Source organism: Mauremys reevesii, linkage group 8, assembly GCF_016161935.1.
Source record: "Mauremys reevesii isolate NIE-2019 linkage group 8, ASM1616193v1, whole genome shotgun sequence".
Classification (NCBI taxonomy): Eukaryota; Metazoa; Chordata; order Testudines; family Geoemydidae; genus Mauremys; species Mauremys reevesii.
This window is the reverse complement of record NC_052630.1, coordinates 88,764,333-88,791,287: the sequence shown is the minus strand read 5'-3', so window position 1 is coordinate 88,791,287 and position 26,955 is coordinate 88,764,333. Positions and strand designations below refer to the sequence as shown.

Below are 26,955 nucleotides of genomic sequence, written 5' to 3'. Positions count from 1 at the left end.
AATATCTTTTATCTAATGAAGAACATCTCTCTTTCTGTATAAGATTATGAAGTTGCTTGCACAATACTTTGACATGAGAGACAGCCATATTTGGCCCTGAATATTATTTCACTATTAAAGTGGGTCTTTATCTAGGGACTGGCAAATCACCAATACATTTAAAAGACTGTATATGTCTTAGGCTGTTTTGTCTCCTTTCATTTTGGTTAATCTCTTGGACAAGGCTAATCACATCAAATCCTCTATTGACCATTGTTGCTCTTTATGTTATAAAATAGCAAATTACATTAAATATCTAGTAGGTTTCAGGTTTCACTCCGTAAATAAATGTCGCCACTAGATATCTTGGTACAGTGCATAATTGCTTAATTAAAAATTGTGTTCTTGAGTTTGAGTGTTTACATTGATTTATTTAAGATAATAGATCAGAAAAAATCCATAATATTTTTCAGTGTAGCTGTTTAGTTATGGCAGGAATGAATGATTAGTTTCAGATTATCAATAAAATGTAAATGTACAATAACAGAGTAATCTAGTAATGTTATTACTGTATATCCCTTTTCTTTTCTCACTCCATTTCCTCCTATTGTTTGTTATATGTATGCAGGGCCAGAATTGCCCATGAGCAGAGAACTAGTCTCAGGCTTGTGCATTACTTCAGGCCAATGTAAGCCCTCAAAATAGGGTTTAAGTGGGAATTAATTGTTACATAGACTCTGTGCTGCTCCTCTGCACACAGATGAATTTCAATTTCATTGTGTCATGTCTGAAATTAGACTGCAAACCCCTCTTGGGCAAGGACCATGTGTTTGTACTTTTTCTATAAAGCCCCTAATTTATTTTTGGGGGTTGTATAAATAATTTTTTTAATTAGAATTGTGAAAATATATATGATTAAAAAAATACTTGGGTCAAATTCATTCTTGGAGTGACTCAGGTAAAATCAGTAAAATTATTCAATTTGCTCCCTTTTGGCTATCTTTGTATTAGAAGTAATATTTTTTGCTTCAGGAACTTAAGCTAATATGCCTTAAATCTGAAACAAATTGTATAGACTCTGCTCTTATATCAGTGTAAATCTGATGTAACTCAATTGAAATCCGTAGCCTTATCTGAGGCTTAATCTGGTTTAACAGAGCAGAATTTGGCCCAAAATTTCAAGGTAAAATTCTCACCTTACATATTTTCCTTGTCTGTTACAGGTCAATGCACAAACTGACACAGCTGGAGAGGCTTGACCTAGGCAATAATGAGTTCTCTGAGCTGGTAAGGAAAAATGTTTTGGTAGAATATGTGTGTGTGTGTGTGTGTGTGTGTTAGACCTTTTGACATGGAGAATTAAATTTTTAACTTAAAAGATGTTTTGGTCCTGGGCACATTTATTAGTAAAATAATGAATTTGCCATGGCTCAGAGGACTGGTAATGAAATTACAGGACCTTTCAATTCCAGCAAGCTGTTTGAAATCAGGTCAAAGTTGGAAGTGAATGAATATCAATAACAACTAATAGATGTGGGAGGCCTGCCAATATGTGAAATGAATTGGTGATCCCATCATAGGTACTTTTGAACAGGTGTTAATATTTCCAAAGCTAGTGCCACATTTGGCACTATGTGGCATACTTACTAGCAGGGGTAAACTTTTCAAAAGCACTTATGTGACTTAGGAGCCTAAGTCCCATTGACTTTCACTGAGGTTCCTAAATGCCTGTTATTTTTGAAAATGGGACCTAAGTTACTTGAGTGCTTTGGAAAATTGTACTCTCTCATTAAAGAGACAAAGGACTAATTTAACATCGTCTATGGGTGTGTTTCTATTATTTCAGGGATGAGGCACTTTTGTGGGGTAATGTGAGGAAACTTAAACTGATCTTCTGTTGTGCTTATTCTGTAGATAAATAGAGGAGCTATTAATCCAGCACATTTATCAGGCACTAAGTTCCTTCTTTCTATCAGTCTGTCTTAGCTATTTCTATAGTACCATCACACTAATACCTAAATTACAACTTTTTATAATATGATGTATTCCCACTTGTATGTGTAAAGCAGCTAGCACACAATTGACATTATATAAATAACCATTAATATTTAACAGTAAACAATGTCAGCTTGGTCATCAGCAGTGGGCTTCTAAATAATATTACATTCCATCAATTAAAACAATAAATTCTGAATGAGCTGATGAATAACAAATTATTCAGCATTTTGTGTTTGGTGTTCTAAAGTTCAAGAGAGGTTGAGGCCACTTTGCACCACTGCTGCCTCATCCTCTGTCAGACTTTCAACTGCTAGAGATCTGTCATGGTCCAGGCCTTTGTAAAACAGCATGTTTGTATGTACCAGAATTTTGGGACAGTTTCATCTCTTGTGTATGGTGTTATCCTGAATTAGCTGCAGTAAGCCTATCTGTGAGAAAGCACAGAAGTCCATTAAGCTGTAAGCTTTTTATTTGAAAAGTAAGATTTAATGTTCTTCAAAAACAATTTTGAAACTGTCATTGATTAGGATGTGTTTGCTCTTTTCAGAAAGTCCAAAGACATACATAGAAAAATTTCTTTATTTGGATAATGTGCAGCAAAATAGATGCCAACATTATTGTCTGAAAGAGATGTACTTTATTTCAGAAATAAGAAATGGATCTATTAGGATGGAAATGGTGAAAATTTCTGGTTGAGTGAAAAATGTGTTCACTTAATATAATGGGTAAAAGTGAACTCAGGACCCTATATCTGAAGTTCTCATGGTATATGAAAAATCCATTAGGTTGCATAGGTATAATAGAACAGGATTTGACCCATTTCCTCCAATATAAATAATTTCTGAAGAACTGCATGTGAAGTAAAAATTGTCATTAATCATAAATCCAGGTAAATTCTTATTAGAGAAATCGAGTTATAAGTCTGTATGTTTAGTTGCATGCACATATTGTTGGCACTGCAGTGCAAACCATCCATTTCTGACTGGCATGCATAATATGTTAAAACTAATTCTGAAGCATTAGTGACATTACTTTTCACTACAATGGAGTGCTCTTTTGCATAATTGTATAAATCACAGAACGGGAGGAGGTTTTAAAAGAAGAAAGTTTCTATCAGATATATCATCGGAATCTCAGAGAGGAAAAAGAAAGGTCAAAATATAAACAGTTATAGTATATGAGAATTTTTTTAAATGTATGATCAGACATTTTTAAGTAATAATAATTGTAGGAAAGGGGACAGGAAGGGAGAAGTTGCAGGGATTGTGATTGTTGAAATCATCTAACATTTCTCATGGAAATAGGAGTTTCTTTCTTGGAAAACATTTCACACTTGCTCTAGATTATTCTTTGTGGGTGACTTGTCTACCTTTTGAATATCCAACAGTCATTAAGGTTCCTCATTCTGGACTGATCCAAGCCAAACTGAAGACAATGGAAAGACTGCCATTGACTCTAATGGTCCATCATCTTTGATTAGGATGGCGTTTGCTGTCATTTTATAAAAACAAACAAAACTTTAAAATAAACACTCATTTCAATGTATTTGAAACATCCACTAGCATCCCAATGTCCCTATGTAGCAGCATGCTCAATATGATTTTCTTTCTTGATTATTGTAAACATCTTGATGATTATTGATATATACAATGTTTAATAGGAGAAGATAGTTCTTTGAGATGAAGCAAGACTGTATAACCACCCAAACCTCCCAACCCATTTTCAGATAAAACTCACCTTTTCATATACCATAAACGTGTCTCTAGCAAAAAAAAAGTGGTTTGTACAACTCCTTCTCTTTTAAAGTTCCTCAGGTAAAAAATATGGATTCAAACCTTTGAAACAGGTTATACATCTCAAAACAAATTACTATTAATTCATAATTTGAAATATCTGTGTAGAAAACATTTGTAAAAATCAGTCTGTTTGAGGAAATTTCACTGACCCCTCCCCCAAAGATCTACATTCAACAAATAAACTGCATGCTACCAGAGCTGAGCAAAATTCAGAATTTCCATCTCATGGGAAATTCCAACATTTTGACATTTGTTTTTGTCTCAAATAGGAACAAAAAGTTGTAATTGTAAATTTTTTCACTGATTGGAAATTTAAAAAAAATTGGAATTTTGATTGAAATGAAACATTTCTACATTCCCAAAATCAAAATGTTTTATTTTGGTTTGTTGAACTGATCATAAACAGTTTTGGGTCAGTTCAACATTAAAAATAATTTTCCTATTGTGGTATAGTGTCTCATGGGAGTTGTAGTTCAGGATCCCTGGCCTGGTGCCATTCTTCCCTGTGGGTCAGGCTCCCTGGCTGGACTATGTTTTTTCTTGTGACTTCTATAGTGCACCTGGTCTTCCAGGGAGCCTAGCTGATTTTGGGTGGCTGGCCTTTGTAAATGAAGTAGGTCCAGCTCTGCTGTTGCAGAACAGATGCTCCCAGCTGGCCTTGTTAAAGGAGTGGGGCTGCACCTGGGGCTATAAAGGGTTGGAGGGAGTTCCAGCAAAGGACTGGATATGAGAAGGAACTGGCTGAGGGAGAGTGAGTCAGAGAGAGGTAGGAAGCTGCAGGAAGCAAGAGTGTCAGAGTCCCCTGGGTGGGAGGCAGTGAAAGCCAGAGAAGCAAAGAATGAGCTGAGGAACTGATTTTGGTTGCTTGCGTAAGTAGGAACAATAAAAGCCTTCCTAAAAAAGAAGACTGCAGGGGTAGTAGTAAGCTGGGGAGAAGCCCTGCCTTATGACACTGGCTAATAGGGGAGAATGGGGTTCTGAATGACAACTTCCATAAGGCAGTGCACTGATAGGGCAATGCAGTAAAGCATTTCAGGTCAGTTCAACGCAACAAAATATTCCGATATCACGAACTGACCCAAAACAAAATATTTCTTTTTGATTTTTCCTGATGGAAAATTTTTGCAAAATGTACAAAAATCAATACTACAAAAAGACAGATTTCCTATTTTAGCAGTCTAGTTTTAAGTGTAATAAAAAAATTAAGTTAATGAAGTTAGTTTCATGAATTAAATGTTGCCCAATCTTACATGATGCAAGTATCTGAAGCCTGCTAATAAAGCTGATTCTTGATTTTTTTTTGTTTCCACAAGCTGTAATTTGACTAAAAAGCTGAAGTGTGTCTGAGACATATGATACTCAGAGAGAAGGTCTTGCTATCACTAAAGTCTTCTAGTCTTAAAAAAAGTGGATCCTTAAAATTATTGCTGAGAATGAGGATTTGGGAGATATAGGTAATTCAGAAGTGCATTAGGTGCTCCAGTAGCTCAGCAAAGTGTACACTGTTATGCTGCCCTCACTGTTAAGACTGTATATTATGCCAAAAGCAAAATTTAACCAAAGCTCCAAACTAAGACCTAGTCTTTCAAGTCAACACATCTATCTTGAAGCTCCACAGTCCTGACTTCTGTTCTGTTTCATTCAGAAATTACATTTTGATAGCTGACAATATTCTAATTGCATCAAGGACTTCTAAGGCCTTTGCATCCATTTCTACTGAGATTTCCTATACCATTTGATAAAGAACAATAATGTATGTAAATTAAAGAACTGTACTGCTTAATTAATTTTTATTTCTGAAAATCTGATGTAGATGATTAATATATTTATAAAGAACAAAGGAGGACAGGGAAACCGTATGAAAAAAAATACAGAATTAATGAGCGTGTCGATTACACTATTTATTTTTTCTCTAGCCTGAGGTTCTGGAACAAATACAAAACCTAAAGGAATTGTGGATGGACAATAATTCACTTCAGATGCTGCCTGGGGTATGGACATTTATATTATGTAATTATTTTCTTGTAAGATATAATGAATAAGTGTGTGTGTGTGTGTGTGTATGCGTGCGCGCATAGAGGGATTATTTTCATTTAATAATAGATGGAGATCTCCATCATAGAATGTGCTATGAAATAAAACAAAACATTTTAAATGTTGCATTATTTCACAATAATACTGAAATGAGAAAATATTGCTCTATAGTAGCATTGAATAATTCTGTTGAATCTTGTTTTAATATGTGAAAAATTCCACTTTATTTGGTTTTTGGTCATACATTTGTAAATTGTCATTTTCTTAAACTATATGTGTTTTTGAATGCTAGAGTAGTTATTGTGTTTTCCTGTCAGATGGAAGGAAAATGGATGTTGATGCATCTGGGCTTGGTTAAGCTGAAAATAACTTCTATGACAGATGGGCTATGGAAGCTTGGCGAGCATTGTGGATTGCTCTACTCCAGAGGCTGTTTGTCAGGGTGAAAATCCCCTCTCTTCAGTTACTACTGGGATACCTCAGTAGGCTTTCAATGCTACCTTCTGAAGAAAAAAAACCCTCTTATTCCACCTAGCCCAATTGACCTATTTAATGGGCAGACACTTGTGAATGGTCTCATGGGAAAAAAAAAACTGAGTATGCTCAGCGTCTTTCATACATCCTGATGTAGGAGAAGACACATCCATGGCTTACATGTACAATCTGAGGCCTGAATCTCCTCATGATTCACTCTATGCTTTGTTGTTGTGGCACAAAGACACTATATAGTGTAACATCTAGAGAACCAAATCCTGCATGCACACTTCTAATTCAAACAATGTACCCATTAAGCCAAATTCTGGCCCTATCTGTTTGTGCTCAGAGTCAAAAACATCCTCACAGCACTAATCTACTCAGTGCCTGCAGATACCTCAGTCTCTTCTCAGAGAGCGTCTTTCAGGTTCAATCAGATGGTCTTTATGTGGCCACCTCTCCAAGAGTTAAGTCTGTAAAATCAACCTCTCCACTCCAGCTGGGGCCCGATGAATGCAGATGATCCAGTGAGGGGAGTGGAGTTTCATTCCCAATTGTTTCATCCAGGGATATTGAATGGTATGTGCAGAAAAGAGAATCTCAGCTGACCGCTCTAAAATGGACTGAAAACAGGAATGGGAACAGGGACTTTGAGAATGTTTCCTCCTCTGTACCTCAAGCCAATCCATTTCTCTCACACTGGTGAGAGACAATGAGGAGTGATGATGGTGTTCCATTGATGGGAAGCTACCCTCTGCCCCCACTTCTTTACTAAGCCCAACAATCCTAGGAACAGCTGGCCAGTTGCAAAGCTGAGTTACTTGGCAATAAGAATTCCCTGCTTGTACAGGAAACACTGGATGTAGTTTATTTAGGTCACAACTTTATTCTTAAATGTCTGTGAGTATCTGGCAGATAAAAGTGTACAGTGCAGCTAATTCTATAATAATTTCAGTATATCCCCAGGTGGCTTCTGTCAGCCCTCCCCCTTACCCAGCCAACTTGCTGCTGGGACCTCACCATTCCCCCCACCTTGTATGAGGGTTAATGGGGGACTATCGAGGAGGGGGGCTTTAGGTCCATGAGTCCACCCTTTCTGCTCCTTTAAAGAATATCTCTTTAAATCCTTTACCAATCCATTTTATTTGACCACTGTATTCCTTCATTACAGAGTACATGCACTGCCCCATGTTTATATAATGAGTTGCAACATCATAGCCTAACTCCCCTTTCATGTTTGCCCCAACTAAGTCCCCCTGAACCTGCGTGGGGAAGGTGAAAAAAACCCCAACCCTGCTTCATCTTGGCCAGTCAGGCGGTGAGAGAAAAATTCCTTCCCAGCTCTCTGAGAAAGGAGTGACTAGCGCAGTGCCCACAGTGGATCCTGACAAAACCCAGTATTTCACCACTTTCACAGGAGGGAGGGTGGGTGCTACTCCAGGTAAAAGATGGCTTTTCCTGCACTGGTATGAACTTATATAGTCTCCCCTCTCTTCTGGTCACCTGAGGGGGTTGGGTCAGCGTCCCCATACTAACCTGGTCTGTAGCTCTCTAGTCCTTAAAGGGGCGCACACTTTTTCCAACAAGCAAGACAACAGCCACAACTGCTTAATGTACAGGGAGGTCATTTGTACTAACAGGACTCTACTAGGAAGCTAATTAACCTTACTGCTTAGACTAGGTTCTAAGTCAAAACCAAGTTGGCAGCTATGAGATCAAATGTAATACACCCTGTATACATTTTCAGAAACATTCAGTAGAAACCTACTGGTTTATCTCGAGATAAATTATGTCCAAACTTGCTGAGCTATTCTTCCATTTTTACCATATAGTGCATTTCACATACTTAGCAATGTGAGAATTGCCATATCAATGGCCTACACAGCCCTTTTCCTATTTCTGACAGTGGCCAGTACTGGGTGTTTCAGAGTAAAATGTAAATCTCTATTAATGAACAACTATCCAATAAGATGCAGTCATAGTGCAGAGCTCTCTGCAACTTTTCCTTGACCTTTCCAAGTGCTCCTCCCTCAGCAATCAGCCTTTTACCCATGCCTGGGAGGAATCCTGCAGTTTTCCCACTCTTAGACTGGGGCCAGGACTACAGTACCCTGTGGGTGGTTTTTTAACACAATAAAAGATTTAGACACAATAAAAGATTTAGACACATACGTCTTACTTTTAGGCTTACGTAGGCATAGCTAATTACAGACACCCATACCTCTGAGGAGTGGGATTCAGACTGCTCCCCAGCAGTTTCTGCCTCATTCTTTGCCTGTTCTTCAGGGACTGCCCCTTTATGTACCCCAGAGTTCTTCGTTTCACTTTTTCCCACCTGGATTCCCACTCCTGTAGTTCAGCATGGTCTGAAGTAAAACTTAAAAAAGGAGTGACACCTACATTCTCCTTTCTTCTTATGTGGCATCTCCATTATTGGAGGTTTGCAACCATAGTAGACTTTCTGTACAATCCTCTGCTAATCTCTTTATGGATGAATAATCCTTTTGATCCACCCAGGATACCACATTGTCTATCCAAGAGCTTCTTTTTCTTCGAGTGCTTGCTCATGTTGATTCCATTCTAGGTGTGCATGTGCCCACATGCGGGGTCCTCAGAGATTTTTCCCTTAGCGGTATCCGTAGGGCCGGCTGTGGCGCCCCTTTGAGTGCTGCGTTCATGCATCAGTATATTAGGCACCGCCGGCCCTATGCCCTCTCAGTTCCTTCTTACTGCCCATGGTGGGTAGCCGGAACTCCTTTCCTTGCATAGCAAGGGCTAGCGGTTTCGTCTCTTCTGACTTCGAGCCTTAGGGCTTCATAAATGTTAAGTAGTTGTTAAGTGTGGTTAGGAGTTAGAAGTTAAAGTCCCAGTGAAGACTTTGCCCCAGGTGGGGCATGCCCCGGTCTCCAGGGTTTAAGCCCTGTGTGGACTGTAAAGGCCTATGCCTGTAAGTGACCCCCACAGCAGCTGCCTCAAGTGCTTGGGGGAAATCACATGTGAAGGAGAAGTGTCATATTTGTAAAAATTTCTGACCAAGGACTTGGAAAGAGCGGGATATTCGTTTGCGGGCTCTCCTCATGGAGGCTGCCTTTTGTCTGAGCTGTCCCACCAAGACTTGCCTAGTGTGTTGGCCCCCTGTCGCCAGTGCCCAGAAAGAAAACGAAGAAGCACGGCTTCCCAGCACCAGGCAAGAAAGGCCATGGGGCATCAGGCAAAGGACCCAGTTCGGGCCTCCCTGCCACTCCGGAGCCACATGGACGTGCCTCCACAGTCAGGGCCCGTAGCCCCTTAAAGGATCCACCACCGACTCTTGGGAGTGGTAGAGACCCAAACTTCTGGCGGCATCGATGCCTTCCCAAGCTTCACCGGTGCTGAGAAAGCAGAGGCCTCCGCCAGCGTGTGCCACAGGAAGCAGCAAAGGCTCCCTATGTGGGCAAGCCAGCTGCTAAGACCCCTGAGGGGGCAGTGGAGCCTCACCAATCCTCCAAGACAAGGCAGTGCTCTCCATCTCTGTACTGCAGATCTCCGATGTCACAGCCCAGATCCTCTGGGGCTCGCCCTCCGTCACCAGCATTGTAATTGCAGTCCCCGCCATCTTGACACAGATCGCCTAGGAGGAGGTGCAAGTCTCTGTACTACAGGCAGTGTTCGCCCTCCCACCAGTCGTCGCCTTGGTGCAGATCTCGGTCCTCTGCCCCAAGGGAGCACTCCCCGTTGTGATTCCAGTCCGCCCCGGCACTGGTCCCTTCAATACTGGCACTGATCCTCTCACTCCAAACACTGGTCTCTGGCATTGACGCTTAGCAGGCAGTCAGAGGTGTCGACGGTCCTGCTGTGGTTACCAGAAGGGGATTCCACCGGCACAGAAAGGCAGTTCAGCCCCTCGCCAAGACCCCATCGGTGTTTGGGCACCTGAGGCTGCGCCAGCATCTCTGGCGCTGCCTTGGCAGCATGGCGAGTGCAGTGGCCATATTAGAGTGCCTGGGCACGCCGGTGATGACGATGTCCCCTTTGCACCGCTCATCTACTGCCACCTCGGAGCAACAGCTGGGGGTACTGACAGCACTGGATTCGGTGGGTGAGACTCACTCAGAGATCGGGGTAGAGGAGACAGCGCCCACTCCAAAACTACGCTCCCCCATGAGGGATGATGCTTTCCCTGGCAGTACAGTCATTGTCATCATCCCCGGACGAGGCAGTCATGGGACCCTCAAGGGCTAGCCTGCCCTCCAATTTTAAAGAACACTAGGCCCTGCTCCAATGGGTGACCAAGAACTTGGGCCTAGAGATGGAGGAGATGGCCGAGCAGGCAGACACCTTGTTCAGTGTCCTCTCAGCCTCTACCCTGGCACATGTTTCACTACCAATGCATGACGGGGTCTTGAAAATTGCCAAGGCCCTCTGGCAAACCCTGTTGTCCGTCCCTCCCACCTCCAAAAGGGCAGAAAAGAAGCAGGGGCACACTAATTCAACTCCCCAAAATACTGGACCTTTTGGGGAGAAAAATTTATTTAACAGCCAGCCTGCAATTCTGGGTGGCAAACAATCAGGCCCTCTTGGGCGGGTACAATTTTAACATATGGTACTCCTTTCGTAAGTTCAAGGAGTCCCTCCCTCAGGGTCTGGCCCAGGAATTCAGCATCCTGGTGGAGGAGGGCACCACTGTGGCTAGGTGCTCTCTCCAGATCACGTGGAACTCGGCAGCTAGGGTGGTCGCATCGGCGGTGGTCATGAAATGCAGCTCCTGGCTTCATGCCACCGGCCTGTCCCAAGATATGCAGACCTCTATGCAGGACCTCCTATTTGATGGGAACAGTCTCTTTTCGGAGCAGACTGATGTGAGGTTGCATGGGTTAAAGGACTTGGGCCATCCTTTGCTTGCTGGGCATGCATACGCTGCAGTCTGCATGGAAACAGTTCCAGCCACCCCCACCACCAAGGCGTTGGCAGCTTCGTCAGTGGCCTGCAAGGGGAAGGGATAGAAATATGAGCTTCTGTTGTAGACGCCCTTCCTTCACCCATGCAGCCTGGCCCTGCAAAGCATCCCAGGGGCCAGAAGTGCTCATTTGGAAGGTACGTTCAAGAGCGATACCCCAGTCAATTCCCTGGATCCATCTTGTTCTTTCCTTGACTATTTTCATCCCCACCGTTCGGCCTGGTCGTGGGTCACTTTGGATCGCTGGGTGATGGACATAGTATCTCAGGGCTATACCCTGCAATTTTTGACCGCCCCTCCTTCCTCATCCTTCTTCAGGGTCCCTTCTCATGAGCAACTCCTTGTCCAAGAGGTTGAGAACATCCTGCACCTTGGGGCGGTGGAGGAGGTCCCTCAGGACATGAAGGGGAAAAGGTTTTATTCCCGCTACTTCCTAATCCTGAAGGCAAAAGGGGGCATCAGACCCATTCTGGACCTGCGTCGCCTCAACAAGTCTCTCAGAAAGTTTGAAGTTTCACATGGTCTCCCTGGATCCGGTATGCTGCCCTTGACTTGAAGGATGCTTAATTCCATATTCCAAGGTCATAGATGTTTCCTCCAGTTCATAGTGGGCGGATGCCATTTTCAATTCACAGTGCTGCCCTTTGGCCTCTCATTAGCCCCAAGGGTGTTCACAAAATGTATGGCGCCAATGGCTGCTTAGCTGAGACGTCTGGCTCATCAAAGTACAAGTGCAGAGAAGCCTCGATCTGGTGCGTTGCACCTGCTGCGACATGGGACTGTTAATAAATGAGAAAAAATCCACCTTTAATACTGGTCCAGCTAATAGAATTAATTGGGGCGGTTCTTGACTCCATACGACCGAGAGCCTTCCTTCCAGAAGTGTGTTTTGAGGCCATGTTGGATCTGATCTCCTATGTAAAGAACCACCCGCTCACCATGGCTCACACCTGCCTGTGGTAGTTGGGCCACATGGCCACGTGTACATACATGGTCACCAATGCTCGGCTCCATGTCCGGCCTCTGCAAGCGTGGCTGGTGTCAGTCTATGTCCTCAACAGGCACAACCTAAACTAAGTAATCAGGGTGCTGGACCCCATCAGGTCGTTCCTGGATTGGTGGTTGGACCCCAGGTCAGTATTGGAGGGAGTCCTCTTTGCGACCCTGTCGCTGACCCTGGTGTCTGATGCTTTGGACCTTGGCTGGGGAGTGCACCTGGGAGAGAGAAGCACCCAGAGACGCTGATTGTGGGACAATCCACATCAACATCAGGGAACTCAGAGCGGTTCGCCTGGCCTGCCAGGATTTCTTGCCCCTTGTGAAGGGCAAGGTGGTGCAGATCCTGACAGACAATACCACCGCAATGTATTACATTAACAGGCAAGGCAGTGCCAAGTCTTTAGCCCTTTGTCAAGAAACTCTCTTCCTTTGGGTTTTTTGTGTGTGGCATGCCATCCATCTGATACCTGCACACCTGCCTGAAACCAGGAATGTCTAAGAAGATCACCTCAGCAGGACTGTCTCATCTCACCACGAGTGGTTGCTCTATCTGAGGTGGGCAGCATAATCTTCCAGAGGTGGGGGACCCCCAAGTAGACCTATTCGTGTCCAGGCAGAACAGAAAGTGCCGTGTGTTCTGTTGGATCCAGGGGATGGACAGGTGCTCCCTATCAGACGCCTTTTTCATTCCATGGTTGGGGGTGCTAATATATGCCTTCCTCCCAGTGCTGTGAAGATCAAGCAAGACAGAGTGAGAATTATCCTAATAGCCCCCGTGTGGCCTCGCCAGCACTGGTTTGGCACGGTGCTGAGCCTTTCGGTAGCTGCCCCACTGGCCAGATCTGCTGTCCCAGAACCATGGCAGCCTTTTGCACCCGAACCTGGCAGCACTGCACTTGATGGTTTGGCTCCTGCATGGCTAAGCATGGACGAACGGGTATGCTTGGCCCATGTTCAGCAGGCCTTGCTGGGTAGCAGAAAACCCTCCACCAGAGCTACTTACCTGGCCAAATGGAAAAGGTTAATGTGCTGAGCCTCGGAATAGCATATTCAGGCTGAGCAGGCCCCGCTGCAGGAGATCCTGGATTATCTGCCGCACCTCAAACTCCATGGTTTGTCCCTGTCATTGATCAAGGTCCACCTGGCCGCTGACTTGGCTTTTCATCCTCCAGTCCAAGGCAGGTCGATCTTCACTTATGACATGACCTCATTGTTTTTGAAAGGCTAGGAGCATCTATACCTGCAAGCCTGGGATCCCATCCTTCCCTGCGAACTGAATCTTGTGCTGTTGAGGCTTATGGGGCTTCCTGCTCTCTCCTGCTTCTCTCCTGGAAAGTTTCATTACTGATCGAGATAACGTCAGCCCACAGGGTGTCCGAGATCAGGGCGCTTACTTCGGAGCTGCCCTATAAGGTCTTCTACAAGGATAAGGTCCAGCTGCGACCACATCCAGTGTTTCTACCCAAGGTCATTTCCCAGTTTCATACTGTCTAGGACATACTTACCCGTCTTCTTTTCAAAGGCTCATGCGTCAGATGAGGCGCACAGGCTACACACCCTGGATGTTAGGAGGGCATTGGCCTTCTATATAGATAGAACAAAGTCATTCCATAAGTCAACGCAGTTGTTCATTGCGGTGTCTGCTCAGAGGATTTCATCCTGGATCATGGCCTGCATCCGCTACTGCTATGAGCTGGTGAAGGTGCCTGTGATGGCACACTTAAGGCACAAGCGTTGTCAGCGGCCTTCCTGGCACAGGTGCCAATCCAAGAGATCTGTAGGGCCGCTACCTGGTCATCTGTCCACATGTTTGCATCTCATTATACACTTATCCAGCAAGCTCGAGATGACGCTGACTTTGGCAGAGCAGTGCTGCAAGCTGCAAGACCATGAACTCTGAGCCCATCTCCATTGATACTGCTTGTGAGTCAACTAGAATGGAATCAACATGAACAAGCACTCAAAATAAAAATGGTTTCCTACCTTTCATAACTGTTGTTTTTTGAGATGTGTTGCTCATGTTCATTCCATTACCTGCCCTCCTGATCCTCTGTCAGAGTTGCTGGCAAGAAGGAACTGACAGGGCATAGGGCTGGCAGCGCCTGATATACCGCTGTATGAGCGCAGCACTCAACGGGGCGTCACAGCTGGCCCTACAGATACCGCTAAGGCTAAAATCTCTGACGACTGCATGTATGGGTATGCACACACCTAGAATGGAATGGATATGAGCAACACATTTCAAAGAACAACAGTTAAGAATGGTAGGTAACTGTTTTTTCTGCCTTGTTCTTTGTATATCAATTGTCTCTTCCAGAGCCCATAAACATGCCTCACACTGAATCTCTTAAAAGGTGCCCTAAACTCAAATATTTCTTTTCATACAGTTTTCATTCATCTGGCAAGCATTTTCTGATTACCTATTATCTCCAATACTTTTTTGTTGGTTAATTATCTATCCATGATATTTTCAGAATTCTTCTAATACCATAATTCAAAGGATTGTAATTTATTTTTTTCAATTGTCTGCATATCCATGTTTCATATCTGTATTTTAATAATGACCAAATGTAAGTTCTCTTTTAAATACTAATAAATCTGAAACTATTATCCCCTTTCCTGCATACCTGGAAGTAATCTGTGCTTGAATTAACTACTTGTAATCATAAAGCAAAGAACACAGAAACAAAATAAACAGGTGGAACATATATCATTCATAAAATACTATAGGCAGCTCCCATGTCCTTCATGGATGTACATGAGGGAATCAAGGCAGGGGCTATTTTTGTTTATGTATTTAAACATGAGTATTGATGTCCCTCATTTAATTTTGCAGTAAGAACAAAGTAATTACTGTAGATCAGTGGTTTTCAAATTGTGGAATGTAAGGCAGTGGGTTGCGGTGGCTCTGTCAGCACCGCCGACTGGGCCATTAAAAGTCCCATCAACGGTGCTGCCCAGCTAAGGCAGGCTAGTCCCTACCTGTTCTGACACCGTGCTGTGCCCCGGAAGCAGCCAGCAGCAGGTCCGGTTCCTAGGCGAGGAGCCATGGGGCTTTGCGTGCTGCCCCTGCCCTGGCTAGTGGGAGCGGGGGGCGGGGGCAGTGCCTGCAGGCAAGAGCCACATGGAGCTGCTCGCATGCCTCCACCTAGGATCTGGACCTGCTGCTGGCTGCTTCCGGGGCACAGGGCAGTCTGCAGTGCCAGGACAGGCAGCAAGCCTGCCTTAGCACCCCCGCTGCGTCACTGACTAGGAGGCGCCCGAGGTAAGCCCGCAATCCCTTCCCCCAGCCCTGAGCCCCCTCCAAACCCAGAGCCCCTTCCTGTAGCCATGTCCCTGCCCCAGAGCCTGCATCCCCAGCCCAGAGCCCTGACCCCCTCCCTCACCCCAACCCTCTACCCCAGCCCTGAGCCCCCCCCAAACTCAGAGCCCCCTCCTGCATCCCAAACCCCTCATCCTCAGCCCCACACCAGAGCCTGCACCCCCAGCCCAGAGCCTTAACCCCCTCCCACACCCCAACCCCCCATCCCCAGCTCCATTGGTTTGCTGGCATCAACAATTTCTTCAACTGGGTCACTAGAAAAAAAATTGAAAACCACTGTTGTAGATTGTAACAGCACTTGAAAGAAAAATAATTGCATGTAGCTCATGGTAATATTACTGTGCTGCATTATCTCACAATAACTGGCAATTATCTTGTCACTACTGTAGGTCCACCTCTGCCTATTTTATCAATATGTTTATTCTACATGCAAGTTTAATAGATATAAACTTCAGAAAAATCACAAGCACTGCTTATGTTAATTTTTCCAGGTGAACTTTTATGTCATGAATAACGTGCCAATGCTACTCTAGCGGACCAAAAATCATTTCCTTTCTAAATGTTACATTTGATTTGTCAGATGTGATTTGTCATGGATACATCTTTAAAATTATAGTTGCCATTTTTACTAGGACTACAGCTTTTTTGAAAGTATTAACTACCTAACTTCAGTTTAGGCTACTTACACTTTAATGTTAAACAGATTTTGAGAGAGATCCCAGAAGGCTACAGAATTCCTTAGGGTAACCAAATTGATCATTGATGGTATTGCTGCAGCTCAAACATTGTATTTGGGCAGTTAATTATTGCCTTTTAAGATCCAGCCAGATTTTAAGTCAGCATCCATAATTGTATAAAATTTAGACCATATCGGCTTGACCCCTAGAAAGACTCATTCACATACCTAGTGTCACACTGAGGCCAAGGACAATTGGGGCTGTTCTACAATGAAAACTTACATTGGCATAGCTATGTCTGTCTGAGGTGTCAAAAATCCACATCCCTGGGAGATGTAACTATGTCTGTCTAACCCCCATTGTAGACAGTGCTAGGTCGATGGAAGAATTCGTCCATTGACCTAGCTTCCACCTCTTGGGGAGGTGGATTTACTACAGTGATTGTAGCTGTTGCTGTAGTACGTGTATACACTGAAGCCCTATAGTGGTGCAGCTGCAGCATTTTAAGTGTAGACATCACCTAAGTATAGACTGATTGTGTGAGTAAGAGTTCCTAGGATTGGTTCCTAGTTAAAGAACCAATGACACTTCAGTGATTTTTTTTTATTTTGAAAAAACAATTTATTTTGCAGAGTTGACTGGGTTGGTACATCTAAACAACAAAAACAAGCAATAGTTGATTTTCCAGTTGCCTGGAATTATAGCAAATTTTAGAGGATTTGTAATGCTGATGACCACCATTTTATTAGGCTTTATATAATAACATAATTTTTAGAAATAACATCAATTGTTTTCAACTTTCTCAGATGTCAGTCCTTCATTTTGTGGTTATCTGAACAGGAAAGCTCTCAAATCAGATTAATTTTATCGAAGCAACAGCAATCTGGGTAAAAGTAAACATTCAGATAGCAAAAGATAAGCCTGGGCTACTACTGCATGTTTCTGTTAAGCATTAGAGATTCCTATGGAATGCATATCTGCTCAGCTAACCCTGTTTATACCATGTCGTTAAGTCTATAGGGAAGTTAAAGCAGTTGGTGTACCTGGATATGTCAAAAAACAGGATAGAAACTATTGACTTGGATGTATCAGGATGTGAAGCACTTGAAGATCTCCTATTGTCATCCAATATGTTACAACAACTGCCAGACTCTCTAGGTGAGAAGAGTAAATGCTGATTGATAAGCTTTTAAATTTGTTGGTGTTATTTATATCTGTGCAGCAGAGATGTGCCTGAGTTACCAAGCTAGAATCCAGACCTGAATATAAACTACCCCCAAGTTCAAGAGTTGTTTATATTTGGTGCTCTGGTTCAAATTGCAAAGATAGGATCAGGATCTGCATCTAGATACAAACTTTCCCCATGTTTGGAGGAACTGAGATCTGGTGTTCTAGTTCTGGATCATCTCTACTTTACAGTAAAGAAAGGTGTTATTGGTCAAGTCAATCTGATGTAAATTTGATAGTGTTTATGACAGTCCATTCATATATACTAATTGCTTTAAAATCTAAGGGACAAATCCTGCTCTGTTACAATGGTGCAACCAAAATTGACGTCAATGGGGATGCGCCAATATAAGTGGGAGAAGACATTGGGTCAAAATATTTTATTTTCTGTTTTTGACTATTTGGTTTACATATAATTTCTAATGGAATTATTATTACTTCTGCAATTACAGATACTTACAAAACAAATATGCATATTCCTGTAAAGAATTACTTTTTTGTTATTTTGCGATCTTACTTTATTTTCCACTATTTAAAAGAAGTTCTAAACTGTTCAGTCTAAAAGATTTGTATTATTTTTATCAGAATATGCCATATACTTAGAATAATCTGATAATAGTAAAGGCCATATTACTAGATGTGGTATGTAGACAGATGACATTCAAGCTGAGTCCTTTTCATCTAAGTACTGTATGTTCATTTGCTATGCACGGTCAGCATCTTTATTTGGTATTGCAAAGTTTAAACATGTCAAATACAATTTAATTTTAAGTGCCAAATGCAAATATTGGGCCCCGTTCAGCAAAGCACTTAAGCATATGCTTAACTTTCAGCCCATGCTTAAGAGTTTAGCTGAATCAAGGCCATTTTCAGTTAAATATATGGAAATATTTTATCTTCATTAAAAATTAAATGTATATAGAACAAAGTCATTTTGATTGTATTAGATTTTCATAATTTCTTTTCATATCTTGCCCTGATTCAACAAAGTACTTAAGCACATACCTAACTTGACTTCATTGGGACTATGCTTTCAAACAGGCAAATGCTTTCTGATTTGGTGCCTAAATCCACACTTAATCATCTGAGACACTTTTGTTAGCTCTGAGTTATTTGCTTTGAATATAAGATTACAAGTATATAATTTCAAAACCTTTGACACCGGAATTAAAATAAATTTTTAGGGACAAATCCTGATCTGTTTGCTAAATCCAAAGTAGGCATGGAAGTCATAACATTTCTCCAGTTCTACGCTGGTAATAGTTAAAACAGAATTTAGCATATAGAAATTTGATTTGAAAAAGATCAATTAAAACAATTTGTTAATCACCCTACCACTATGCCTGTAGCAACCATTATGCAAGTTGGTCTTCCAGCTAACTGAAAGAAAAGGAGTATTGCCTCTTTAAGGGCTCCCTCACAGCAGATTGGGAAAAGAGGGAAAGTTTATGGGGATAGACAGGAAGGGCAGGAAGCAGTTGGGGCTAGGCCAGAACAATGTCACTGTATTGTCCTTTCTGCTGACTGGATGAGTGGTGGGATATTTACATGCAGCCACAGAGAGGCACTTGGTACCAGGATGGGAACAGCTGATGCACCCTGTATGCTTTTTGGCAGCCTGGGAGCAGACACAGGATGCAAATATGGAAGGAATCTGTGGATATCTGGGAATCCAGGTAGGGTGGCGGGGAGGCAGCCAAGCATTTTTCTGGCGACTTGCTGTGGCAGATGTCCAGTGCAGGTACTTGTTATGGAAGGAATATGGTTATCACATAAAATAGATTGGACAAGGATTTGAAGTAAAGTATCCCTTTGAAGGATTTGAAGGAAAGTTAAATAAGGGGGGGCTGGGCCTCCCACATCTGCACCAGCAGGGAAGAGACACCCTCCTTCTTGCATTCATGAATATGCTACAGGACACGCTCCTGCATTGGCCATCCGTGCTGGAAGAAAGATAGGAGGCCATGGATGGGTTTAATTAGGTCACAACCTAAGTTCCCTATAAGCTGCACAGCTGCGCAGCAGCCTTCTTAGCGCCACACAGGTGCTCAGGGAACCAATTTAGCCAAAAAATCTTGTTTTGTTGGTTTTTTTGTCAGCCTATTACTTTTTTCTCTTAACTCCTGCTATTGTTGCCATCAGAATACAGGAGTTTCACATTCCCCATCTGTGAATGTAGACCCTAGTCCTGCATATATTTGTGCGTGTGCTTAACTTGAAGCACATAAATAACTCCATTCATACTTGAAGTTAAACATGTGCATTCAGGATTGGAGGTATAATACGTATGCTGCAATACCGACTTAGTCTGTTCTAAGTACATATTGTACTAAATTCTCTCTACCCACATATCTGTCATTTAAAATAACTTTCTCTGTTTTGTAGGATTGTTGAAAAGGCTTACAACACTAAAAGTAGATGACAATCAGCTTACAGTACTGCCCAATGCAATTGGAAAGTAAGTAGAAGAAATTTCATATACTACAGCATCTCTAACATTAGGAGCAACCTGCCTTGCTTTGCCATATGCATATTGTTTTGAAAGAGACAAAAGTAAAATAATCTACTGAAATGAGAACTAATTTTAAGAATATGGGTCTAATTCTCATCTTATGTTTGAAGTCAAGGAGTTACACTAGTGTATATAAGCAGAAAATCACATACCACTATCTGTTATGTTTTCCATATACAAAGAGCAAAGATATATTTTCAGTCTAAATTATTTGTAGTTCCGATCAATAGAGGAACAGAACTGGAAAGAAAAAAAGTAAAGTCTTCTCTCAAGAAGTGTCTCTCTTCAGTGATGGTCTCCACTGAATTCTGAGAACAAAATGGCTGCCAAACTTTACACACATGAACATTGCTTAGAATTTTTAAAGGAATAGAACATATTGCATAAAACAAAAGGAATCACAGTTTCATAGGTACATATTACACAATGTGGATAGTACTGTGTAAATTATCTCATAACAGTGTTCTTCTATAACTCCTTAACTCTGTAGTTGTATGAGAAGTTATTTGGTTCTTGCAATATAGTCTGTCAGTTGTACTGGAGTTCATAGTGCTTTTTTTATTTAGTCTTGGGTTTATTGTGGAGTTAAAGCTCAAATTCATTACAAAATTCAAGACCGATGGAAACCTCTCTCTAAAACGGTGAAAAGATTTGCCTATTTTTCAACTAGACTGCAATTATATGTATTCTTTTTTGATAGAAAACTGATAGAGAGCTGACACTTTTGTCTTTAAAGCATTTTCCCCCTCTACCGTTTTTACTGCTGCAATGTGGATCAAATGAATGCTTGTAGGGATTTTTAGAATATACTATATTGTCTACTAGAATTTAATATTGCATCTACATGCAGTAGGATTTTTAAAGAACAAGTTTGTTCAAGCAATACAGTTTTATCAGGATATGAATAGTTTGTCTTGTGTAAGAGATTGACAATGTGCTCTATCTATACAGTTTAAAAAAATTCACATAAAACAGTCAGCATTTTGCTAAATCATGTTCCTTTTGAAATTATCTGTTTTTAAAGCATTTTCCAGATTAACCTCAGTTTAATAAGCAGTAGTGTAAACAAATAGATACCTAAATTATGGAGTTCATTCAGATGCTTGCTTTGTTAGAGATTTTATTTTATTTTTATCTTTCTTTTTAGGTAGGTATTTATGGTAAGTATAGTGATTGAATATCCATCATATGAAATGTCATATTTGAATATTTTTATATTATAGCATTTTAATTTATATAAAAGTGCCCATAAATAAAGCATTTATTTACAAGTTCTAAATCCAAATATGTTCTTTGTTGATAGAACATAGGTTTTTTTTTCTTATTCTTTAGATACAGAACTACTGCACACCAGAGTGAAGTTAGAGAACCTCTGAACAAATAGCAAAATGTTGCAAGTGGATCCCACTTGTGAGCCACAGGAAACTCACTCTGCAGCTTAGTATGGTGGGCAGAGCATTCACACACTCCTCACTCTAGTAAAGCCCTCTTCAACAAACCCTGCTTTTACTCCAGACAGTGTTCCTAGGTCTGTTCTGTCCTGAAGACGTCATTGTAAAGCTCTCTTGAATAGCTCAATATACTTCTCCAAAAATACACAGATTTAAGAGTATTCTGACTCAATACCAAATATATTAAGGCCTGTACAACTGCTTTAGTCTCTACTCTGTATAACTAGAGCTTTAACAAGTTTTTTTTTTTGCAGGATCTTTCAATAATAACTTAATTAACTGTTTGTATGACATTCAGAAAAATTCTGAATTCTGCAACATTACAGCAGTAAGCAATGAAAGCTGAATTTTAGCTTGAAATAGCTTACCTGATGAAGGGTCATTGGATTTATGTGATGTGCATTGGTGGAGCAATAGAAGGTTTCATGAATCCTATGAGACAAAGTTTATATAGCAGTAAATATTGAAAGCCAGGTAGATTTGAAGATGATAGAAATTATATTGGACACTATCCAGATGGTTTGTGCACTAGTTGGCACTTTGGTGGCTTTTTGTAGTGTGCATTTTTTAAAAAAAGAATCCTGTCATTAAGATATTATCTCGGTGATTGAATTGTTCAGCATTGAAAGGAATCCTCTGGTCTTATGCCAACTTTCTGTTAAATATTGTTTCTCAAGAAGCCTTAATTAGATCTCAAAAGAGAGAGACTGCAGCTCTAAGAGGTGGATTTGCAGAACACTAGGATAGACAGCTAATACTGCTACATCATTTTTGAATGATTGTGCTTGTTAAATTTAGGGGCCTGGCACCACTAGAGGTGAAGTAATTTTCTTCCATAGAATGAGCACTGTACCTATAACTTCAAATTGTGCTTCCCTTCTCTGACTCATTCATTACTTTAGACAGTTTCCTGCTGGGTCTTTCTCAAAAAGTGGTAGCCATGGTACCCACTGGAACATGTTATTGTAATATAAAAATCAACAATGAGGAGGAGAGAACTGACTCTCTCGGAGCCGGATGTTATAATGACATAGAGAGCAGTCTGTCAACTATTTGATACTTGCCTTAATAGAACTGCCAACAAAGCAGTTGGAGCCAAAAAGGTGGTAGTGATGGTGGTTAGTCACTATCAGCCTAGACTCAGAGATATTTAGGGTTCAACTCTGTGAGATGCTGAACAGTGTAGCCCCAATCCAACAAGCATTTAAACATGTATTTAAGAACTCTGAATAGTCCCAATGGTTTCCCATTGCTTAAGTGCTTTGCTGGATTGAGCCCATAGAGAGAAAAAATGCTCATCTCTAGATATGTGCTCATTCATGACCTGGAGATATCATTTGCACACATAGAATCATAGATTATTAGGGTTGGAAGGGACCTCAGGAGATCATCTAGTCAAAGCAGGACCAATCCCCAAATCCCTAAATGGCCCCCTCAAGGATTGAACTTACAACGAAAATGACATAATGAGAGCAGAAAACTAATTAACTTGTCAGAGATGGGAAGAATGGTGTTACAGAGTGGCTGGCCCTTTATGGAGAGTTAGAGGGACACAGGGAGATGAGGCTAGGTTGAGTCTCCAGTCTTGTTTCACTACTTCTTCCTGGTTGGCTCTGTCAGTGAGAGCTGCCTTATCTTGTTTACTGAGTCTGGTTCCCTTTCTCCACCCAGGATGGCAAAATATATCTGCAGTAGTGACCTAGGGTTGGGACTTTCGAGCATGGATCTAAGTGGTACTGCGCTAAAGAAGCAATTGGTTACATCCTTTCCAATGTCAGGAAACACCGTTTTTATCAGGTCTCAGTACACATATACAATATGGTGGAAATACTTGAGCAAAGGAAAACTTTTGTATTTTGTAGCACATGTACTGCACTGTAGAATGCAAACTATTGTAAGGAAGTATTCTGATGTAACTCATGTAATGAATATCGTTTGAGTGGCTTCCAGAATGCATGTCATATAAATCCTGGCAACTGCTATAACAAACATACATATGTGAAACAGCTACATTGTTCACTGTTGTTTTTATCACAAAATCAAACAAATTGGTGATTACTTATCAACAAATTTGTTGTTTTATTATATGAGGAGACCCAAACTGCACTTCTGGCACACCCAAAAGTCCCACTGATTTCAGGGAGCGTTTTTGGTGTGCAAAAAATGTAGGTTCAGGCCTGATACCTACCTTCCTTAATGCAAATTACACGTCAATGTGAGGTAACTTTTTAAAATATCCTGGTGATATTCAGTACCATACCATCACCACTCTCCTAGTATTCTTTGGTGCTTTAAACCAGTGGTTCTCAAAGCTGGTCTGCCGCTTGTTCAGGGAAAGCCCCTGGTGGGCCAGGCCAGTTTGTTTACCTGCCGCGTCCACAGGTTTGGCCAATCGCGACTCCCAATGGCTGCAGTTCGCCGCTCCAGGCCAATGGGGGCTGCGGGAAGTGGCGCAGGCCGAGGGATGTGCTGGCTGCCCTTCCCACAGCCCCCATTAGCCTGGAGTGGTGAACCGCAGCCAGTGGGAGATGTGATCGGCCAAACCTGCGGATGCAGTGGGTAAACAAACTGGCTCGGCCCGCCAGGGGCTTTCCTTGAACAAGCGGTGGACCGGCTTTGGGAACCACTGCTTTAAACAATATACATTTTTTTTTTAATGATAGGTGCAGTTAAGAAAATACTTGAGGAAAAATGCATCTCTCAAAAATACTGAAAAGCATTAATTTCCCTTCATTTATCTCATCTGTAGCTATCCTTCTGGTGGATCTACACAATCAAAGTAGAGTAGGAAAAACTGCACAAAGTGAAAGAGGGGGAAACAATGCAGAGAAGTAATAACTAAATCATGGTGAGAGAGGGCTTCTTTAAGTTACAGGCTTCTTCCACCAAGCATCTAGTATCCATTTTGTTATCAATTCCATCCTTCCCCAACTTTAGGATGGTTGATCAAATATGTGGTGAAAATGACATGAGAACGAGGACTTCTTAAGCTAAGGGTTACTGTTCTCTCTAGTACAGGTAGAGCATGTGTTGGGCATAGCCCCATGGTTTCCAGAGGACACAGAAGCAGGGGAGGCTCCATGTTTTTTGCCACCCCAAGCACGGCAGTCAGTCCGTCTTCGGCGGCATGCCTGCAGGGGTCCGCTGGTCACGCGGATTTGGTGGCGTTTCTGGCGGGTGATCTGCCAGTTCCGCGCCTCTGGCGTACCCGCCGCCAAATTGCTGCCGAAGCCGTAGGACCGGCGGAGCTCCCACAGTCATTCTGCCAAAGGCAGCCTGACTGCCGCCCTCACAGTGACTGACAGGCCGCCCCCGCGGCTTGCCACCCCAGGCACATGCTTGCTGCGCTGGTGCCTGGAGCCGCCCCTGCACAGAAGACCCATAAAGGTCCATTGCTTTCATACTCTGCACACCCAGGGAGAATGAGTGGACCCTCAGTGAGTGATGAGGTTATTAGAACCCTAACTAAATTCATATGATAAGCTGTTGCGGCCAGGTTACCTTCCGTCCACAAACTCTGAACAATGAAAATTAGACTTCTGAGTTGCACCGAAGTTGTATAGCTGTTGGATAGCTAGATTAAGTCCAGTCTCACTTTGACTGTATTCCCTCTGTTATCACAAACTTCATTTCTGTCCTGATTGTTACCAAGCGGGAAAGAGTTTGAGAATGTATATGTCAGATGGTATCTTTTAACTAAAATTACATTGCCTATTAAGGTTTCAGTGGCACCCCTTGTGTGGCTCTTGACATTTACTGTTTTCAGGATAGTGTTTGTAATGTTCCCAATTCTAGATCTAAGTAGGGACAGGGGAGTTGTGCTAAATCAGCATATCACCTGGCAAACCCTAGCTGATTGTGGGCAGCTTCCAGGATGGCATACTTTCCACTATACTTTCCTTTACAGGAGTCCTCTGTCCTATGCCTATTCCTGCCAGGAAAGATCTTGAATGAACTAGGCCAACATGTTTGAGTATTACCTTTGCAAAATATTGCTCTTTGTCTGGTTTGAAAGACAGGTTGATAGATACAAAACTTGTAATAAAATAGCTGGCAAAGCTTTCAGCTGTTCTCCTCACAATTCACTTAATTAATCACCGTATGGCTCATGGAAGGGTTATGTGCTTCAGACCTGAGAACCAGTTGGGCCTTGGGTGTAGATTAGCTGCTGCAGGCATTACAAGGCTGGAAGAGTTTTTTAAATAATTTAGTTGGGTAAAAATAATTTTAAAGAAATATTGAAAGGTCCAGATCTGCAACCATTGCTCACTTATAACTGTCATTGCCTTTAGTATTGCAATTGTACCCATGAGTGTGAGCACTGTTCACTCAAGTAAAGGTCAAATTCTTAGGCCTCACTTTTCTCTTATTTATATTTTAAACCTTAAATCTCTTACACTACAATCATAGCTAGATTGACATGGGTGAGGCACCTCTGAAGCATGCAAGTGGGCATTCTGATCTCCACTACAGTCTTTTACATTGCTGTGAGCTTTTAGAGGTGCAGCACAACAAGGATCCAGGGCAGATATTGAGATAATTTATTTCTTCATAAAGGGAGCATGTTAGTATTTAGTACATCAGGTGCTCAGCACATTACACAGTTCCACTAATCAGGCAGTTTTATATTAAAGACTAGGCATGAAAACCTTGAAGTACTTTAAGTTCAGTAGCCAAATACTCTTAAAATGACTTATTTCTGTTTGCTTTTGTATTAATATTTGCTATACAATTGGCTATCCCATATTGCGTTTTGAAACAATCTCAGAAGATAATCTGTCAAAATTTGAAAGATAACTTACAAAGAATACATCTTCTGCTTTAATGGCTAATTATAGCAGGCTTTGTTGAATTTGGATCAATGTTTGGCTCTCTCCACTAACCAGCTTTTTGTATCAGAGTTTGTGTCAGTGACATCAGCTGAAAAATATACTTTTTTCAGTAGTGTATAAAGATACTTTCTTCTCACCAAACAGTTTTTTTTTCCCACCTATCGTCTTTTTTTGTGCATATGTCCAGTGCCTAACACACTGGGTCACTGATCCTTGACAGATGTCTCTAGTCTAGGCATTTCTACACTACAAATAATAAATAACAATAATAATGTATGGGACAGAATGGTATCCCTTAAACAATACCTTGCTGGCTTTGCCTTAGATAAATAGATAGGATTACCTCAATATTAATAGTATTACCAATACTCAACTATACTTAGCCCTGGTCTACACTGGGCGGGGGTAGAGGGGATCGATCTAAGTTATGCAACTTCAACTACGTGAATAATGTAGCTGAAGTCGACGTACTTAGATTGACTTACCGTGGTGTCTTCACTGCGGTGAGTTGACTGCTGCCGCTACCCTGTCAACTCTGCTTGCACCTCCCGCAGCGCTGGAGTACAGGAGTCAACTGGAGAGGGCTCAGGGATCGATTTATCGCATCTAGACTAGATGCGATAAATCAATCCCCACTGGATCAATTACTGCCCACCGTTCCGGCGGGTAGTGTAGACATACCCTTAGGTGTATTTATATTTATTTATATCTTCAACCT

At 41.9% G+C, this 26,955-nt stretch overlaps 1 protein-coding gene across 13 annotated transcripts in view; it reads left to right on the top strand.

Annotated features, from left to right (window-relative positions):
• Window positions 1-26,955, top strand: part of LRRC7 (leucine rich repeat containing 7) — a 345,675-nt gene that overhangs the window by 214,817 nt on the left and 103,903 nt on the right. For 12 of the 13 annotated variants that reach the window (XR_005583710.1, XM_039484896.1, XM_039484891.1 and 9 more), the window contains 4 exons: window positions 1,203-1,266; window positions 5,690-5,764; window positions 17,229-17,373; window positions 19,828-19,900. Coding sequence is in view for 12 of the 13 variants with exons in the window: in XM_039484896.1 (XP_039340830.1) it covers window positions 1,203-1,266; window positions 5,690-5,764; window positions 17,229-17,373; window positions 19,828-19,900 (357 nt within the window). In the remaining variant the exon portion in view is untranslated. Of the gene's footprint in view, window positions 1-1,202; window positions 1,267-5,689; window positions 5,765-17,228; window positions 17,374-19,827; window positions 19,901-21,286; window positions 21,435-26,955 lie in introns of those variants that run through there. The other variant, XM_039484903.1, reaches the window with a different exon arrangement.